This window comes from Bison bison, unplaced genomic scaffold (genome assembly GCF_000754665.1).
Source record: "Bison bison bison isolate TAMUID 2011002044 unplaced genomic scaffold, Bison_UMD1.0 scf7180017864082, whole genome shotgun sequence".
NCBI classification, from domain to species: Eukaryota; Metazoa; Chordata; class Mammalia; order Artiodactyla; family Bovidae; genus Bison; species Bison bison.
Genome location: NW_011494654.1, coordinates 291781 through 307128, shown reverse-complemented (window position 1 = coordinate 307128; position 15348 = coordinate 291781). Strand labels below are relative to the sequence as shown.

The 15348-nt window shown below is 43.7% G+C and overlaps 1 protein-coding gene across 3 annotated transcripts in view; it reads left to right on the top strand.

The window, feature by feature from the left end:
* Positions 1 to 15348, top strand: part of CD244 (CD244 molecule, natural killer cell receptor 2B4) — a 37487-nt gene extending 22139 nt beyond the window's left edge. Inside the window, exons 2-10 of one of the 3 annotated variants that reach the window (XM_010837867.1) lie at positions 4816 to 5154; positions 5244 to 5519; positions 7274 to 7381; positions 7828 to 7892; positions 8029 to 8142; positions 10078 to 10131; positions 11833 to 11898; positions 13754 to 13810; positions 15105 to 15348. In XM_010837867.1, coding sequence (XP_010836169.1) covers positions 4816 to 5154; positions 5244 to 5519; positions 7274 to 7381; positions 7828 to 7892; positions 8029 to 8142; positions 10078 to 10131; positions 11833 to 11898; positions 13754 to 13810; positions 15105 to 15185 — 1160 coding nt within the window. In that variant the 3' untranslated portion in view covers positions 15186 to 15348. Of the gene's footprint in view, positions 1 to 4815; positions 5155 to 5243; positions 5520 to 7273; positions 7382 to 7827; positions 7893 to 8028; positions 8235 to 10077; positions 10132 to 11832; positions 11899 to 13753; positions 13811 to 15104 lie in introns of those variants that run through there. The other 2 variants (XM_010837868.1, XM_010837869.1) reach the window with 2 other exon arrangements.

Genomic DNA, 15348 nt, shown 5'->3' with positions numbered 1-15348 from the left:
GTTGCACATAGTCGGACATGACTGAAGTGACTTAGCAGTTAGCAGGTGATTTCTTTCACCAGTGTTTTATAGTTTTCTATATATATGTCTTTAGTTTCTTAGATATATTCCTAAGTATTTTATTCTTTTCATTGCAATGGTGAATGGAATTGTTTCCTTAATTTCTCTTTCTATTTTCTCATTATTAGTGTATAGGAATGCAAGGGATTTCTGTGTGTTGATTTTATATCCTGCAACTTTACTATATTCATTGATTAGCTCTAGTAATTTTCTGGTGGAGTCTTTAGGGTTTTCTATGTAGAGGATCATGTCATCTGCAAACAGTGAGAGTTTTACTTCTTCTTTTCCAATCTGGATTCCTTTTATTTATTTTTCTGCTCTGATTGCTGTGGCCAAAACTTCCAAAACTATGTTGAATAGTAGTGGTGAAAGTGGGCACCCTTGTCTTGTTCCTGACTTTAGGGGAAATGCTTTCCATTTTTCACCATTGAGGATAATGTTTGCTGTGGGTTTGTCATATATAGCTACTGATCTTTTCTATTGTTTTTTGATCTCTATTTTCTCTCTGATCTTCATTATTTTCTTCCGTATGCTGACTTTGGGTTTTGTTTGTTCTTCTTTTTCTAATTCTTTTAGGCTATAGGTAGCTTTTTTGAGATTTTTCTTATTTTTTTGAGGTGGGCCTATATTGCTATGAACTTCCCTCTTAGAACTGCTTTTGCTGCATCTCATAAGAACTGCTTTTGCTGCATCTCATAAGGTTATGTTTGTTAACTCATAAGGTTATGACATCAGTATCTTTGATAACTCTAAAGGTTATCTCATGAGGTTATAATCTTTGTTATAAAACATAATCTAAGACTATGTTTTCATTTTAATTTATCTACAGGCTTTTTCTGATTTCTTTTTTGATTTCATTGTTGACCCATTGGCTTTTTAGGAGCACATTGTTTAGTCTCCATATGTTTGTTCTTTTCTCATTTTTCTTTCTGTGAAAAAAGAAACAGTTTTCATACTGTTGTAATCATAAAAGTTCTCAGTTGAGTTAAATTTTCAGTTATTTTATGTTTTATTTCTACAATTTTCATTTTTGCTGTTGTTCAATCACTCAGTCACGCCCAACTCTTTGTAACCCCATGGACTGCTGCAAATCCAGGCTTCCCTGTCCTTCACCATCTCCCAAAGCTGCTCAGACTCATGTCCATTGAGTCAGTGATGCCATCCAACTATCTCATCCTCTGACGTCCCCTTCTCCTCCTGCCTTCAATACTTCCAAGCATCAGGGTTTTTTCTAATGAGTTGGCTCGTTTTCATTTGGCTCTCAGATCTTAGGGTTAGAACTAACAGAACCTAAAAAATTTCATTTTTTCAGGTAATTATTGCTGTACAATGAAGCATCTCCAATCTTATTAGTTTAAAACAACCACCACTTATTTAGTCAATGATTCCACTAGTTGGCAACTTGGGCAGAGGTCAACTGAGTTACTCTTTTCATTTCAGCTTGCACCATTTATGCAAATATGGTGAGCTGCCAGATTGGCTGGTGATGGTGGATCCAAGACGGCCTTAGCTTGCCCCGTGTGAGCTCTCATCCCCCAGAAGGCTATCCGAGTCTTGTTTATATGTCAGCTAGACAGGTTTCAAGAGAACATGTAAAGGCACATTCCAAGAGGCATGTGCAATGCCCCTGTAGATTTAGGCTTAGAACTAACAGAACCTAATTTTTGCTGAATTCTCTTCAAAAGGCCAGCCTGGTTACAGAGATGGGAAAGGGAACTATCTCTTGATGATGGAAAGAGCTACAAAGTCACATTGCAGAGAGCATGGCCACTTTTGCTTTCTATCACACTTGTTCTTTGCTATAATTCTCAAGCATATTTTATTTCCTTAAACATGTTAAACAAAATTACTTTAAAGCTTATGATTGATAACATTATTATTTAAATGTCCCTTGGGCCTAGTTCTCTTGGTTTATGGACATGTTTCTTCTTCTTACGTCTGTTTATCCTTTATTTCATTTTGGACATTGTTGTATGAAAAATTTTAGAAACATGTAATGTGCTGGCTTTTGTTATTTTCCTACAGGAATAATTTATATTTGTCTCTAATAGGCAGCTAGATTAGAAATACTGGAGATTTTTTATAATGTTAATCCAATCCAGGGTTGAGATTATTCAAAATTTGGCTTTAATCTCTATGAGAGCTGGCCTATTCCTTATTCACCCTTACTTTTACTGTGTACCTCTTTGTGGTACCAACCCCAAATATGATGAATTTAGGTGTACCCACTTCCTATCAAGATGTTCCTGAACTCCATGTTCTTTTAGATCCTCGAGTTTACTGTAAACTCTGCTCAGCTTCTCAGCTTTTCAGCTGCTTTTTATGGACTCAGAAGATGCCTCTAAGGAGCAGGAGTCAAAAATGCTGGTCTCACTTCTCTGAATTTCCTTCCTACAGATCTTGGACCTATAACTTTATATGACTTTATTAGCTCTCTGATGCTGTTAACAACATATGTTTATACTTTGCCCATTTTTCTAGTTATTTTCAGTGGAAGCATTGGCTGCATGTCTTAATCTAGTCTTCCATTAGTGGAATTAGAATTGCTTAGATGATTATTTATCTCAATGTTGACGTGTATGCTGCAGAATGAAAACATGTTCTATTTCCAGATCATAAATTCTCTGGCATCAAGAATCATATCTTATTCATGAAGAGGCTCTACCTTTTTAGGGGCCTGGGTACAGTAGGGATTCAGTAAAGGCTACATAATTGGTGAGTACAGTGCATGTCCTTTTTGTAGGTTTAGTAATTATTTTATTGTTCACCCTTGTTCTCAAGATCTTTAGATAGTGGCAGGATCTCAAGAGACAGTCACGGAGGTGTATAGCATAGTCTCTGCTTTTGGTCTGGTAATGAGCAGAGCCAGTTCAAGTCATAGGAATATGAATAGGATCTCCATGTGTTTTACTTTTAGGAGTGTCAAATCAGAGAATCATATTATATTCACCAAATAGTAATTATAAGTCTTTTAATTGTTTACTTAGTCTCTTGAGAAAATGCCAGTGTGAATGTGTGGTTAGGAGTGAATGTTTATAATGCATGTGGACATCTAGAAATCTCTGTCCAATGCTCTATTCTCAATGTTCTCCATTTGAAAAAATATGTTTGTATAACTACCTCCATCTTCTGTTCTCTCCTACAGATTCTCCCTGACCCTTTTCAACCCACTCAGACAGGCATCCACCTGTCCCTGCATCCACAGGGCCATGCTGCATAGCTTTCCTGACAAAAATGGCCACAGGAATTTCCACTTGTTTACGTTGATTGCAGTGGGGTGCTCTAGCATAGGCAATGACAAGCAGCTCTATGTCACACTCCCATGGTCATTAGTCCCCTTCTTTGTCCTTTGGGAGGGATGTACTGGGATATGCTTTGGTAGTATAGTTTTATTTTTCTCTCTTGATTTGTTTTCTATGGAACAATCCTGTGGATAATTTCTGGTAACTAAAAATTTGACAAACCTTAATGAATAATGATCACAGTCCTAAAACAAACACTTTAAGTGCTAAAAGAAAGGATTATGAATCTAGTTCTAGTTCTATGGGAGGACAGATGATGGAGCTATGAGTTCAGCTTGAGCAGTTAACCTTACTGGGTCTGGTCATTTGAAACCATAATTGAAAAGACACATGTACACATATTCACTGCAGCACTGTTTACAATAGCTAGGACATGGGAGCAACATAGATGTCCATCAACAGATAAATGGGCAAAGAAGTTGTGGTGCATATATACAATGGAATATTACACAGCCATAAAAAAGAACACATCTGAGTCAATGCTAATGAACGTAGAGCCTATTTATACAGAGTTAAGTAGGTCAGAAAGAGAAAAACACATATTAACACATGTATGTGAAATCTAGAAAGATGGAACTGATGAACCTATTTGCAGAGCATTAATGGAGATGCAGATATAGAGAACAGACTTATGGACACAGTGGGGGAAGGAGCGGGAGATGAATGGAAAGAGTAACATTAAAACATGTATGTTACCGTATGTAAAATAGATTGTGGGAATTTGCTGTATGATGCAAGGAGCTCAAGCCGGGTGCTCTATAACAACTTAGAGAGGTGAGATGGGGTGGGAGATGGGAGGGAGGTTCAAGGGGAAGGGGACATGTATGTATATCTATGACTGATACATGCTGATACATGGCAGAAACCAATACAGTATTGTAAAGCAATTATCCTCCAATTAAAACTGAAAATTAAAAAATAAAAAGAATTCCCAGTAGTCACTGCTGGCCACTGTTGCTTACCTCAGCCCTACAGGGAAAGAGAGACTTCATATACGATATTTAAAACATACTGGTTAAGGATTTGTCCTCTAAAGCCAAATTGACTGGATTTTGGATTCATCTTTCTCTGTGTAACTTGGTCCAATTACTTTTAAGTTCTTTCTAACTCAGTTTCCTCATCTCTAAAATGGGGCTAAGACCCTTTTTGAGTCATTGTAAAGTGAAAAAGTAAAAATATGTACAGTGTTTAAAATCTTCCTGTCCCATAATAAGCAGTCAAGAAATTGTCACTGTTGTTACTTGTTTGTGGGCTCTTCAGATGAGGGCACAGAGCGTGGGGTAGGGGAGGCAGATAAGGGAGATAGACTTTCAGGTTTTCTTAGACTCTGGGCTCTTCATATGCATTTCCATCCTCTTGGTTTAAGGGAGGTCACATCCAATAATCCACATTGCTCAGGCTTGATACCCTTTCTTCCAGCTCCAGCATAGGTTCTCTTTCCTGTAATTCCTAGGTTCTGCTGATCATGTGGTTGGAATCTCAGGAGAGCCTGTCTGGTTACGCCCCCGCAGCTTACAAACAAATATATTCTCTGTTAAATGGAAGATTCAACCATACTCAAATTCAAGTAATTGTTTTACATGGTCTTGGAGCAATTATTCTGGCCGGATCGAAGAAAGGAAAACTTTGGGTCAGAATCCAAACTGTTTCAACAAAAGCTTCAATTTTACAAGCAAAGACTTCACTCTTCTCATCGAGGCAGCTCAGCCACAGGACAGTGGCCTCTACATCCTGGAGGTCACCAGTCACTCTGGGAATGTTTGGGAACACAAGTTCAATGTTTCTATATTTGGTGAGTCCTCAGGACAGCTCATCTTGCCCCTGTAACTCTTGCAGGGCTTGTATTTCCAGCATCTTTCTGATCAGAATCTCTGCTTCTAGATCGTGTTGAGAAGCCCCATCTGGTGGAGAAGTGGAAGGTCCTGGATGGGGGCATTTGTCAAGTGACTCTGTCCTGCTTAGTCACCAGAGGTGGTGATGTGAGCTATGCTTGGTATAAAGGGAGTAATCTGATCCAGATACCTGGGAACATCACAGAACTGGTGGAGAACATTGATGTCAATGCTTCACACGTATATACCTGCAATGTCAGCAATCCAGTCAGTTGGGCAAACCACAGCCTCCAACTAACTCAGGGCTGTCAGAGTGACCACCAAGGTAAGTGGAGCACTTTGGGCAATAAGAGGGGCTGAAGGTGTGGAGCCCCACAGCCAGGCTTATTGCAAAGGAGACTTGATATGAGATCCCCTGACTGGCTCCCACAGAGCTTTGCAGCCCTTCCCAAGGTAAGCCTTGACCTCTAGGCATACAGTCCCTGTAAAACCAGGGCTGTCTTGGTCGAGGAAGAATTTTATCCCCATAAAGAACTTCCTTCTGGGAGATGTGAATTTCTCCTTCGTGTAGGGAATGCTTAGTTGTTTGATGAGTCACTGCCCTGACGTGGGTGCTGATCATTACATTCTTTTTCTGAGAGACTGATGGAGACCTCCTTCCTCCTCCTGAGTGATAACTCCCCCAAGCCATATAGTTTCCCAAGAGGTAACTATGCTCTGCACTGTACTCTGGGTCACGTGGTCATCAAGATCATCTTGGGGGTACTTAGAAGAGTTCATGTTTTTTCTTTTTTTGCTTATGCTCATTCTAAGAGTTATCCTGAGTTAAGTTTTTTTTTCTTTTTTTCTGAGTTAAGTTTACACCACTTTTCATTATATAAACAAAGACTTAATGTGTGATTAGCATAGGTATCAGCATAGGGGACACAGGAAAAAACCTGCTGTCCCCATCCTCAAGGAACTTCTACCCAAATACAGCAACAAACTAAACACTCATGAGCAAAAAAGAAACAAGCTGAAGGAATATGGCGTGACAAGGACACTGGAGTTTTGTTCATGCCAACCATGGCTTCATCATTCACTAGCTCTCTGATCTCAAGCTGATTCATTACATCTCTGCACCTCAGTTTTTCTTTTGAGTAAACTAGGGATGATCGGAGAAGGCAATGGCACCCCACTCCGGCACTCTTGCCTAGAAAATCCCATGGACAAAGGAGCCTGGTAGGCTGCAGTCCATGGGGTCATAAAGAGTCAGACACGACTGAGCGACTTCACTTTCACTTTTCACTTTCATGCATTGGAGAAGGAAATGGCAGCCCACTTCAGTGTTCTTGCCTGGAGAATCCCAGGGATGGGGGAGCCTGGTGGGCTGCCGTCTCTGGGGTCGCACAGAGTCAGACATGACTGAAGCGACTTAGCAGCAGCAGCAGGGATGATAATAATAAGTATCTCACAGGAGTGCTGCTAAGATTATGATTATGTTTGTAAGGAGGCTAGTCAGCTGGCACCTGGAACATCAGCTCATTTCCCTTCTCCCCATGTTGGTTGGGTTATGTATCAGGCTACATTTGTGACACAAATGTTAAAGTTTGAATGAAGAAGAGCAGTGAAGGCAGGAATAACAGAAGGTGATATGGAAGATTGCCTGGCACATAGTAGGTGCCCAACAAATGTTTGTTGAGTTAAAAACAAAAGAATGAATGGATGTAACCTTTGCTGTGCCAGATGTTTTACATATATTAAAGTCATAATTAACCCCCATGTGTAGATAACATTATCTCCTTTCTCTAAGTGAGAAAACAGGCTCAGAGAGGTTAAGGACATTATCCAAGAGCACGGAGTCTATAGAATTAGAATCAAGCCAGATCTGTGAGATACTAATACCCATGATCTTAGCATCACTCAAGGGAGGTTGCCCAAATGAGCAGGGAGGTGACTTTGATGGTGAATTCACAGGGTGGGAGGAGACCAGCCACCTGAGAGGGGAGTGTGGTTCTGAAACAGATTCCGCAGCAGATGGAGGGAAGGGAGAAGAGAGAGGGCTTAGCACTCAAGGCTCGTGTCTTTCATATCCCTCAGATTTCACCTTTCTGATCATTTTGGTGAGCATCGTGATTCTCCTCGTGGCACTGTTCCTGAGCACCCTCACCTACATCTGTGTGTGGAGGAGGAAGAGGAAGCAGTCACGTAAGTGCAGAATCCCTAGATGTGTCGCCTGATTTGACATCGCCAGTGGCATGTGCCTGGGCCCCCAGTAAATTGAGCAGTGTGTGTGTGTGTGTGTGTGTGTGTGTGTGTGTGTGTGTGTATGGTTGGTGGAGGGGTGGCAGTGGCCGCTGGGCCCTCTTTCTGTTCTTGCCCTCTGGGGTAGCTGCTGAATGCCTACAGCCTGTTCCCCAATGTGCAAATGTGCCTGCAGTCTGTCTGGCCTGATAGAATAGGTATGTCAGGCGAGGTTGCTGCCACTGTGCTTTTCAGGTATCCTGGAAAAACAGTAACCTGCCTCCTTTCTAGAACTTTCCTCAAGGTCTAAGTCATATGGGATGGAGATGGGACTGCCAGAAGTGGAAGCCTGGATGGAACATCTTCTGGAGATCTCTGCAGCTCTTTTCTTTGCTTCCCTCCTCTAACAGGGACAAGCCCAAAAGTTCTGACAATCTATGAAGATGTCAACAACCTGCGAACCAGGAGTAATCAAGTACGATATGCTATGGGCTGGGATTTCTCTCAGTTAGTCTGAGAGATATTCTTTGGAGGATGGCCATTCTGGGCAGGGGGAGAGTGAGGACCAGAAAATTGTCCTCAGTCCTCCCCATATATCTTTTCTCCGTTAGCCTCTTAGCTCTGGCCATGGAGAAGAAGAGGAAAATAAGGGGGCAGAGAAGACAAAGGGAGCAGAAGGGGATCTTGGTGCTGAATTGTACCTACTGGGAAAGGATGCTGCCCTGGTATCCTCATTTCTGCCTGGTCTCACCAGCCAGGATAAGCTCCAGGAAGAGTCCAACCTGCTTGCATTTTGTGTCTGACCACAAATTCTTAGGTCCTTGCAAATCCAAGTTTATTTTTGTGGGTTTCTTAATCATTGCCCAGGCTGGGTAGGATGCCAGTCTGACTAGACAAAGCGCAGCAGTTTCATAGCTGGCTCTGTGACCTATGCTCACAGTATTTTTGGAAGAAGATGCCTGAGTCTGGCTGAGGTGCTAAAGAGTAACCAGGTTGGGGCAAAGGTTAGCTCCTCTGGGAACGTCTCTGGCCAGTCAGTATCTGCAGGCTGTTGGGCCGACTCCTCCTGTTGTCCAGGGGGTGTCAGAGAGGAGGAAACCGCAGGGGGCTGTGCTGCCCCTGAGCAGGGCAGGATGTGGGGACAGGCCTTGGGGAAAGGCAGTGCCCAGCTGAAATGCCAGGAGGGAAGGGTGATGGGTGTAGGGAGGAAGGGCCCTCTTCCCACTCCCATTCCTGATACTTCACTTCAGGAGGAAGTCCCAGCAGTGGAGCTCCTCTTGGTGACCAGTGTGAGGCCCTGTGAGGCCTCACAGAACAGAGAAGCAGCTTTCTAAAGGTCTAGGCTTTGGAATTAGGGAATTTAGAATTAGAGCAGCTCCCCTGGCCTCTTTCCTTGGAAGAATGGGGCATGAAAAACTGCAGGAGACTTTGTTTCTCCCATCACTACTGGATGCTGGTACAGTTCCCGGGAGCAAGTGCATCTTCCAACAGTCACTGATGCCCAAATACTCAGTAAAAATAGGCTTTCCTCCCCAGCAGAATAAAGATGACTTTGAAGGTAAAAGGAGAACGCAGGGGAAACTATTTAGAGTGAAAGAGACCTGTTGGGGACTGAAGCCTGTTACTCTGCTTCTGACTCAGGTCTTCCTCCTTTGTGGCCCCATCTCTCCACGGCCTGTCGCTAGTGTCCCCAGGGTTCTGCTTGAAGGCTTATATCTCAAGCTTCACGTGGTCCTGGCTTTGACCTTTCTGGAGATACTTTAGTCAGGTCTGGGCAGAAGAGAAAAGCATAAACTTCTGTTTCTTGCCAGATGCCTTGAGTCTAGCCTCCGAGGATGGCTGATGCTTCCCTGCTTCTCTCAGTGCCGTCCTGCTTCCAGGGAGCTCAGCTTGTCCCTTGTCTAATGGACTGTAATGGGCTCCATGGGCTCTCCCCGAGCCAGAGCTGGCAGTGTGTACTCAGGGCATCATGAAATGCCACTTCCCCAGTCTCCTGTGGGGCAGGGCTGAAGAGGGGAGCAGGGAGGGAGTGTGCTCCCTGCCCTGGGCCTTGGCCAGGGCTCCACTCAGCACTACAGCTGCATGGGGCTGGATTGAAGCCAAGGGCAAGCTGGCCACCAAAGCTGGGTCTAGAAAGGAGGATTTGGAGCAATTAGGGTCCCCAAATTTGTGTCCTTTGGAGTGGGTTACCATTTTCTTCTCTAGGGGATCTTCCCGACCCAGGGATTGAACCTGGGTCTTCTGCATTGTAGGCAGATTCTTTATTGTTTGAGCCACCAGGGAAGCCCCTTCTTAATAGGTAAGGCTCAGATTAGAGCCCCACCCAAAGCTCAGCCCATTGTCAATAATTACACTGCAAATTTAATCAGAAAGTCAGCAAAGGCAAGTTTCTAAGTTACCAAAGTAAAGCAAGTTACAGGAGACTCCGTTATGCAGGGTAATTTGATGCAATTCTTTCACATTTGGGTGGTTTCTCACTCATGACACTAACTGCTCCATGGTGAGTATCTGTCCCCATCCTGAGATGTGCAAGGACCACCTCCTTCCCATGCTCCCCGGAGCCCCTTTTCTTATCCTGTTTCTCCCCAGTCAATTCAAGTCCAGACAGACACAGCTGTCTGCTCATGTCACCATATGTCCCTTTACTATCTTTTGTGCAGGAGCAGAAACCCCTTGGAGAAGGGAATACCATCTACTCCACGATCCAGGCCCAGGTACCACTCTGGTTTTTAGAATCCATCCCATGCCTGCCCATGGGGGTTTCCTAATGCCACCCTAGAAACTCACACCCTTGAATAGCAGAGTAAGACCTTGGTGCTCCTGGAGTCTGGAAGACAGCTTGGCCTCAGTTGCGTTACGTTGTTTGTATAGATGAATGCAGTTCTGGAATGTCTTGACAGCTGAACAGGGCTGGAAAGTCAGACACAGACATTCTTTTCTCTTCCATGCTCGGTAGCAAGGGTGGTCCCGTGGGAAGAGGAAACTTGTCAGGGGACTCAGCTTCTGTTTTCTCTTCCTGATGCTCCCTGTACTTGGGACTTTGTACTTTTCATTCTCGCCCTTAACTATACCTGTTTTCAGGAGAAAATGCATCTGTGTTGTTCTTTATCTAATTATGACCTAATAATAACATTTCCTAAGCACATAACATGCCGTTTTCTTATTGAATCTCACAAAACAACCTCACGAAATAGGTCTAATAGAAACCTCATTTCGTAGATGAGGAAACAGACTGTCTAACTAAACGTGCTCAAGGCCGCATAGCTCTGTTGTGACAAAGCTGAGCCAAATGATTTTCGAGTCTTCTCTCTACCTCTACCTACTTCATCTTTAACATTTTGGAGTTGTAGGACTTCATCCATAGACTAGAGAAGCAGCCTCTAATAGTGACTGCTAAAGTGACTGTTGATAATCCAGGGTGGGGCATCTTTTTCAAAAGAAATGCTGCCTCCTGGCGGCCAGTGATAAAAATTCCTGATAAAAATGACTTTTTTTTTTTTTTTCACTAAGACTTGAAGCAACAAACTCTTTAGCTTTGTGGCTAGGTTGCAGGGCAAAGAAAACTCCTAGGGGATGGTGATAAGCTTCAGAGGAAGATCAAGAAAAGAAGAAAGAGAAGAAAGGGAAGGGGAAGAGGACAAGGAGAGGCAATGCAGGGAGAGGAAGAGAGGAGAGAAATGGAAGAGAAAGAGGAAAGGAGGGAGGGAGGCACCCAACCACTCAGAGCCACTCTGGAATTCCCAAGCTGGGTGTTGCTTTCTCTCGTTCCCCTGAAGATGATGTTATTTGCTGATAATGGGTCAGAGTGTGTCAAAGAGAGATGTAAGGACAATTTCTGGCTTCAGCCACTCTGAGTTATAACAAGAGGAATTTAAATAAATGCAAGGGAAGAGCTCCTCTCAGACTGAGATGCTGGTGAGAATGAGATTTCTCCTCTGAGCAAAAAGAGGATGGTTACCTGCCTTTGAGAACACCTGGTTCAGGTCCAAAGAGGGAAGGCGTGATGTCAAAGGGAGCTATTGAGGTGTTGAAGAGAGAATCTTGGAGAGTCTGAGGTTTAAATCCTGCTTCTATTGTGAGCACACTGTCTGACTTGGGCTATTTACCCTTTTGGAATATCATCTGTAGAATGGGGCAAATTATGATCATTCTTATTTTGTAGGAGTGTTATAAGGGTTAGGGGAGGATGCATATACAGAGTAAGCACTCAGCAACTAGCAGCTATCTTTAATGGCAAAGCAGGACTAGCATTCAGGTTGTCTGACCTCCCAACTAGTCTGGGGTTCTTTTCACTAACATCTCGAGCTTCCATCTGGGGAAGATTGAGGGTGAGGAATGGAAGAGATAGGTGCCTGCCTCCCTAGGATTGTGCTGGATGTGTGCTTCTGAAATGGCTTTGTTTCTGTTTTCTTTAGGCTTCTGCTTCCACATCACAAGATAATGCAAATACACTGTATTCATTGGTACAGGCTTCCTGGAAGGTAAGTCTTCTCCATGGGCTGCTGTTTATACAGATATGTATTTTGTCCATGCATATGCAGGTATGTGTTTGCAGAGGGTGTGTTGTGTGTCTGCGTGGGTGTACTTCCAAGTGAGTTGTCTTCCACTGTGTGTATTTGAGTAGCTTGTGTGAAATGACTGTTTAAATGTTAATGGGTCAACTAGAAATGCCTTTCTGGTTCTGTTTGGGGAAAAAGAACAGCTCTGAGATTAGGAGGAGAGTTGGTTTCTCTGTGAGTTTTTGTGAGAGGCAGTAGACCATCAAAGACAGAAAGGAGATGCTTTAGACCTCCTTTCTGCTTTAGTCCTCATTAGACCAGCTGAGGCTATGCTGAGAGGTCCTGGAGAGGTTTTCAAGGCAGGGGCATATAATCTACAGCTGGAGGAGTAGACTGGGCCAAGAGAGACACAGTGTTGACTTTTAGATGAAGGTTCTGGCCAGTCACCTGCTGCTGGTGGTCTCTAGACTGAGGTAACCCATCACAGGCCCCTTGAAACCTGCTCCAAGCTGAGCTCATGGCTGTTACCTGTGCCTGGGACCATAAAGGAGGGCATCTTAATGCCCCTGGCCATATTTCTACCTTGGAAGAAAGAGGGTGGGAAGAAGGTTAATTCCAAGGCTGGAGTCACAGTATGAAGCCAAAACCTTGCCACTGTAGTGTGGAAGCTGGGAATCTGCCAAACTGTGGGAGTGTTGCACTCATATGGGCCAAGGCTCCTGTGTTTGTGTCAAATGGAGGAGAGGGTTTGGGAAGATCTTTAGATTTTTCTTTCACTCCCCTTCTAATAAGTCATTAAGTCAACTTGGATTCTACCATGCGTGTGTACTAAGTTGTTTCAGGCCTGTCTGATTCTGCGATCCTATGGACCACAGGGTCCTCTGACCATTGGATTCTCCAGGCAAGAATACTGGAGTGGGTTGCCATGCCCTCCTTCAGGGGATCTTCTTGACCCAGGGATTGAACCTGCATCTCTGATGTTTCCTGTATTGGGAGGCAGGTTCTCTACCACTAGTGGCACCCAGGAAGTCCAGATTCCATGAGAGATATTTATATTTAAATTATGTTGTTGTTGTTTGGTTGTTAAATCATGTCTGACTCTTTTGTGACCCCAAGAACTGTAGCCCACCAGGCTCATCTGTCCATGGGATTTACCAGGCAAGAATACTGGAGTGGGTTGCCATTTCCTTCTCCAGGGGATCTTCCCAATCCAGGGATCAAATCCTCATCTCCTGCATTGGCAAGCAGGTTCTTCACTGCTGAGCCATGAGAGAAGCCCATATTTAAATTATACACTGTAGTTTATGAACATATAGTCACAGACACGTGATCATATGCTTTGGTATTAGGTTTTGAAAGCTCCGTATACTACTGAGAAAGCTTCTGAGTTCCCACGTCTCCAGTGTTTCTCCGTGTTCAGGGTATGGGCTAGGACTGGTACTTAAGTGTGTGGCAGAACTGTTTACACGAACCGTGCGTATGTATGCTATGTGTTGAAAAGATACACAGTTTGAGGCAGTGTTTGAATTAGATTTGTCTGAAGGGTGTGTGTCTGTGTGGGTGCTGGGAATACGTGTATGTGTGAATTTCAGGGGTGTGTGAGTGTGGTTGACTTTGGTTCAGAAATATCATATCATAGGCAAGTGTGTATTGTGCCTTCTTTGGAAACCATGGGCACCATTGTTTACTCCCGGGGTAGAAAATTCTAGACCATTCTGGGTGAGAAAACTTCAGGGACTTTCCGGGTTCTGAGTCTCCTTTGGGACCTCTCACATCAGTTAAAAGTAAGACACTTCTTAACTTGAAGTTAAGCATTCTTTCCCCTCTGAAATTCCAGACTGGATCCAAGAAGATGAAACAAAGCCCATCCTTCGATAAAACTATCTACGAAGAGGTAAGATTCTGGAATTCTTTCTGAATGGGTTTAGTGCTTACAGCATAGTCCTGAAATCACACGTGAGAAAAGTCATCCATAGCATCTCAGAGTTGGAGGGATTTCAGGGATCTTCTAATGTGAATCTTCATTTTAGAGATGAGCAAGCGGAGGTTCAAGAAGAGCTATGGTCTAACCCAAGATCTTATCATATTTTGGGGATTTGATTCCTTTTGGGGAGATCTTTCCCCAATATTCATTTATTTATTTGGCTGCTCCAGGTCTTATTTATGGCATGTGGGATCTTCAATCTTCGCTGCTGCATGCGATATCTTTAGTTGCAGCATATGAACTCTTAGTTGTGGCATGCGGGATCTAGTTCCCTGACCAAGATTCAAACTCCAGCCTGCTGCATCGGGAGTGTGGAGTCTGAGTCACTGGACCACCAGGGAAGTCCCCAAGACCGGGTTTTAAACTAGGGATGTCCCCAGACTGGTTTCCCAGCTGTGGGCCACACATTGGATCTCTCTCTCTCTTCCATGGATATGTGTGTGTTGGGAAGTGGGGAGCACAGAAGGGAGGATAAGTGAATCTTAATGATTTCCCCAAGTTAGCAAGTAATCGGGCATCACTCCAGGACACATATAATCTTCAGCTGCTGCTGGGATGGACACTGCACAATGGTGACCATTGAGCCTGGCGGCTGGATTGATTCTCATCAAGCCTTTTAGGGAATGGAAAGTAGGCACTCAATGTTTATTGGAGGTTTATTGTGTATATATATGAGTGGTAGCCTGCCAGTGACTTCACATGCACTATCTCATCTAATCTTCACAGAATGCTACGAGGTAGTATAATTACACTTCCTATTTATACCCAGAGAATTTAAGGCATGGAGAGCACCCCGCGCTTCAGCCTCATATAACACCTGAGCTTCCACCTGTGGCCTGATAAAGATGTTGCCACGGGTCACAAGGGAGAGTGTGGATGGGTGCCTGCTGGAATTTCTGGCATTGGGCTGCGGCCCCACATTTAAGTCAGGTGGACAGTCAAGGTGTGTAGAGGGCACTGTGTGGGCCAAGGCAAAGTGGGTCGTGAAGAAGCATGGTGTTCTTAAAAAGCACTAGAAATGGAGCCAGAAGAACTGGATTCAAGCCTCTTACTTCTTACTAGTTGTTGACCTTGAGTTATTTCCCTTACCTAGCTGAGCTTCCTTTTGTTATGAATGAGGAATGCAGATAATAATTTATAGCCCACAGGGCTGTTATAAGGATCTCTTAGTGGGACAGTCTGAAGTTCTTCTTTTCTTCTGCAGGTTGGAAAAAGACCTTCCAAAGCTGAGAACCCTGCTCGACTGAGTCGCAGGGAGCTGGAGAACTTCTGCGTATATTCCTAGTTGCCATGGCTGTTCTCACCACTCTTACAGCCCAACTTCTGCTTTGGGAATCAGCACAATGGATGATGCTTCATGATTCTCTGCAGAGTGGTTCCTTGTCTGGAGATGATATGAGTTTGTGCGTGGTCTATATTTGTTTTGAAAATGATTTCTTTTTTTTTAA